This window comes from Alligator sinensis, unplaced genomic scaffold (assembly GCF_000455745.1).
Source record: "Alligator sinensis unplaced genomic scaffold, ASM45574v1 scaffold128_1, whole genome shotgun sequence".
Lineage (NCBI taxonomy): Eukaryota > Metazoa > Chordata > Crocodylia > Alligatoridae > Alligator > Alligator sinensis.
The window spans coordinates 321,500-325,874 of record NW_005842968.1 but is presented as its reverse complement, the minus strand read 5'-3'; the positions used below and the strand labels follow the sequence as shown (position 1 = coordinate 325,874).

The window sequence follows — 4,375 nt, the reverse complement described above, 5'->3', positions numbered from 1 at the left end:
CCGCGCTCCCTCCCTCCCCCGCCGCCCGGCTGTGAGCGCAGCCGCTCCCGCTGCTCGGGGTGTGTCTGTGTCTCTCCCTCCATCTGGGCTTTCTCCTTCCCCTACTTCCCGGCTGCATGGACCCCCCGCCCCGCAGCGACGAGACCGGGTGAGTGGCAGGAAACCAGTGGCGACGTTGGGTGGGAGCTGGGGGCCATCCCTCCCTCTGCACCCCTTCATCCAGCCATCCCTCCCTCCACCCCCCGCGCAGGCACTTGTGAGCCCTCCATCCTTCTCAGCCACACGGCTCTCAAACCACCACCTCGGGTTTCTCCATCGGGCCCCACACATCCCTCTGTTCATCCATGCACACCCTTCATCATGTCTCCATCCTTATCAGCCCCTTCTGCCTGGCTGTTTGCTCCTCCAAGAATCCAGTCACACCCTTCTTTTCCAGGCATCCCATAACCCTCATCCCTCCATCCACCGATCCCCCCAGTCTCCATCCGTCCATCCCCATAACTCCCAACTATCCGTCGCCCTAGCCCCCATCCATCTATTCCCTCATGGCCCTGATCCATCCCTGTAGCCCTCATCAACCCATCTATCCATCTACCCATCCATCCATTCCCCCATGGCCCTGATCCATCCCTGCATCCTCCATCCATGCATCCATCCCTCCATACCCTCCACGCCCCATCATCGCTCCATCTGGCCCTCTGCATCCCTCCATTTATCTAGATTTGGGCTAAATGCATGTCAATAGGAATGGTATGATTTTTTTTTGACTGGGGCATGTGTATTTTTGTCTGTCTGTTGCTTGTGGGGCAGGGGGATGGTTGTTCCCTGTCCCCCATGGCCCCTCTGTCTCCTCTCACTGTAGATACCCTGTACCATGAGGCCCATGGCCAGTACCCCCAGCTCAGCTCTGCCCTCCACAGACTTGTCTACTTCCTGGCAACACCTGGACCCCCTCTGAGCCACCAGCGACAAGGAACAGAGCCCAACGCCTGTAGCCAGAGACCCCAGAGGCCTTTCCTGAGCCTGTTGGCAACTGTCCTCCTGTAGCTGCAGTGCTCTTGGCCCCCATCCACCTGTAGGACAGAGAATCCCATTGGCACCCCCGCCATCTGCCTGTAGCCAGAGAAACTGCCATCAGCCTGTATCTGGAGGACTTACAAGCCCATCCCATCCACCGCATACCTGTAACAGTAATCTCTGGTGTGTTGCTCCAATGGATGACTGTAGGCAGCGGAGTCGGGGCTCTTGCTTTGCTTGTATCTAGATACGGCAGGAACTCAAGAACTCCAGGACTGCCTGTTCCCGGCCACCTCTGGGAGGATCCTACAGCTGGAGCTGGAGCTGGAGCTACCCAGGGTGGGCATGCACCTGTTACCAGAGAACAGCCAGTCCCTCTGCCTGTAGGAGACGGGCACACAGCAGGACGTGGCGTGACCACATCCCAAGGTCCCTACAGGTCTGAAGGAAGCCATCTGCCTGTACCCAATGAACTCTGGGACCATGCTACAACTGTTGTACTAGAAGTCTGGGAGCCCCGTATGCCTTTAGCCTGACATTCACCTTGTCCCAGTCATTGCAGGACTCTAGGGCACCATCGAACTGTAGGGACACCTGTAAGTGTCAAGGCTTCCTGACACATGTAGCCAAAGAAGTGGGGAACTTTTGTACAACAACAACCCCATTTTTTCCCCTTCTATAGCTAGAGAAGTCTCAGACAGACTACCCTGCCAGAGGGGACAATACTGGGCTTCTCCATCCTCACACTCCACTGTGCGCTTGTAGGTGGAGGTCTTCAGTACGTTTGCACGACTGTACTCCCCGTGTATGCCTATAGCCCAAGAACGCATGCAGTTGCTGTGCGCCTGTCACCCCACCCTGTGCCTGTAGCTGGAGGATTCTGGGATCCATATGCGCTTGTAGCTCCATCGTGTGCCTGTAGGTGGAGGATTTCAGGTGTCTCCCTACAACTAGAGCTCCACTGTCTGCCTGTCAGTGGAGGATTTCCAGATCTCCTGAAGCCTGTAGCTCCCCTGAGTGCCTGTATCTCCCCCAAAGGACTCTGGGACTGGTGTTTGACTGTAGCTCCATTGTCCACCAGTAGGTGGAAACATCTTGTGGCCCTAACAGGACTTTCCACGGAGGCCGCCAGCCTTTCTCAACACCTGTCACCCACTACTGCTGCTCCAACTGTCACTAAAGAGCTCCAGGAGCGGGGCCCGGCTGTAGCCCCTCCTCCCCAAACAGAAGACATCCCCCACCCTCAATGCTGTCTGCCCACGGAGGACAGCCACATTGATGGCGGAGTGACCACGGCCACCCTCCCACTCCATGCTGGACAGTGCCACCTCAGGCGGTTGGGGGCAGGGCCGGCAATGAGCCCAGGGCCTTGTGGGTAGCCGGTGCAGGGGGGCCCACCACTACGTGCATGTCCAACGGGGGCAGGTTTGAGTTTGACGATGGAGGCTGCTACGTGGGTGACTGGGAGGAGGGCCGGGCACATGGCTATGGGGTTTGCTTGGGCCCCGGGGCCCAGGGGGAGTACAGTGGGCAGTGGCGCCGGGGGTTCGAGTCCCTGGGGGTCTACTCCTGGCCTGGCGGGAACACCTACCAAGGCTACTGGAGTCACGGCAAGCGGGACGGCCTGGGTGTGGAGCGCAAGGCTAAATGGTGCTACAAGGGGGAGTGGAGCCATGGGCTGAAGGGCCGCACTGGCATCTGGGAGAGCCACTCAGGCATCACCTATGAGGGCACATGGCGGGATGGTCTGCAGGACGGCTACGGCACCGAGACCTATGCTGATGGAGGTGAGAGGGGCAGGGAAGGGGAGGGGAGGGGAGGGCTGATTGGATGGATGGAGGTATGCAGAAAATTCTTGGGTGGGTGGATGGATGGACAGATGGATGGATGACAGATGACAAAAACAAAAACAGTGGACAGATGGATGGTGGAAGGTCAGGCTGGACAGGGAAGGAGCATGGAGGGGGGTTCACTTGTCTCCCCCACCCCCAAGCAGTGTCTTCCCAGCCTTCTGTCTGCCCTGGTGAGTCCTTCATCTGCCCTCCTATATGCCATTGGTCCAACAGCCTAGCCACATCTACCGCCATTCACCCAACTGGTGCTCTGTTCTGTCCATGCTTCTGTCTATCCATCCACCGAGGTCCAATCCCCCTCCTTGCTTCGTCCCTCCTTCCTACCATCCATCTGTCCGTTTTTCCATCCCATCCATCCATCCATCCATCCATCCGTTTGTCCATCAGTCCATCCATTGAGCCAGGCATCCTCCCTCCATTCCCCCATATGTCTGTTCAGTCATTCTGTTGTCTGATCATCCATCCCTCCATTTATCAGACTGTCCATCAACCCATCCACTGAGGTCTAAAACCCCTCCATACACTCCTTTCCTCTCTCTGTCCATTCTGACATCTCACCCCTATCCATCCATCTATCCTTCTGTTCACTGAGGTCCAAAACTCGTGCATCTTCTGTCCCTCCTTCCCTCTGTCCCTCCCAGCCCCCTTTGCTTCCCTCCCCACCCCCCGTCTCGCCTCTGATGCCCTCTCTACCCTCCGCAGGTACCTACCAAGGCCAGTGGCAGACTGGGAAGCGTCACGGGTATGGCGTCCGCCAGAGTGTCCCCTACCGCCAGGCTGCTTTGGTCCGCTCTCCGCGCCGAACCTCCCTGGAGTCGCTCCGCAGTGACCCTGACCCTGGCGCATCTCCTGCCCCACTGCCTTCTGCCCCACTGCCTCCGCCTCCTCTGCTCCCAGGGGACAGCCCAGCCTCCGGCTCCCGGGGTGGCTTTGTTCTGGCCTTCCCAGGCGACCCAGACTTCCCCAAGGGGACCAAGAAAAAGTCAGGGGGCTTCTTCTTCCGGCGCTCCCTGCTTCTGAGCGGCCTGCGGGTGCGGCGGGCAGAGTCCAAGGCCTCCCTAGGGAGTAAGCGGGGTTCCCTCAAGAGCGAGGCTGGGGTCAGCTCAACAGGCAGTGAGGCCACCACACTCAGCTATGCTGAGACAGAGCCCCCTGAGATGCCTTCACGGTTGGCCATTGAAGGATCCTCCACCGAGGTTTATGCTGGGGAGTGGCGAGCCGACCGGCGCAGTGGCTACGGGGTCAGCCGGCGCTCCAACGGGCTCCGGTACGAGGGTGAGTGGCTGGGCAACCGTCGCCATGGCTATGGGCGCACCACCTACCCCGACGGCACCAAGGAGGAGGGCAAGTACAAGCTCAACCGCCTGGTCAACGGGAAGGTGAAGAACTTCATCCCACTGCGGCGCAGCAAGGTCAAGGAGAAGGTGGACCGGGCCGTGGAGGTGGCCCGGAGAGCCGTCAGCTTAGCCCGGCAAAAGCAGGAGCTAGCAGTGGCCAGGTCAGGC

At 59.3% G+C, this 4,375-nt stretch overlaps 1 protein-coding gene across 4 annotated transcripts in view; it reads left to right on the top strand.

Moving 5' to 3' along the window:
* Window positions 1-14: 14 nt before the first annotated feature.
* The window catches only part of JPH4 (junctophilin 4), a 10,937-nt gene continuing 6,576 nt past the window's right edge, over window positions 15-4,375 (top strand). For 2 of the 4 annotated variants that reach the window (XM_025192819.1, XM_025192820.1), the window contains exons 1-2: window positions 15-2,804; window positions 3,573-4,368. In XM_025192819.1, the coding sequence (XP_025048604.1) occupies window positions 2,426-2,804; window positions 3,573-4,368 (1,175 nt within the window). In that variant the 5' untranslated portion in view covers window positions 15-2,425. The remainder of the gene's footprint in view (window positions 2,805-3,572; window positions 4,369-4,375) is intronic. The other 2 variants (XM_006036531.2, XM_025192818.1) reach the window with 2 other exon arrangements.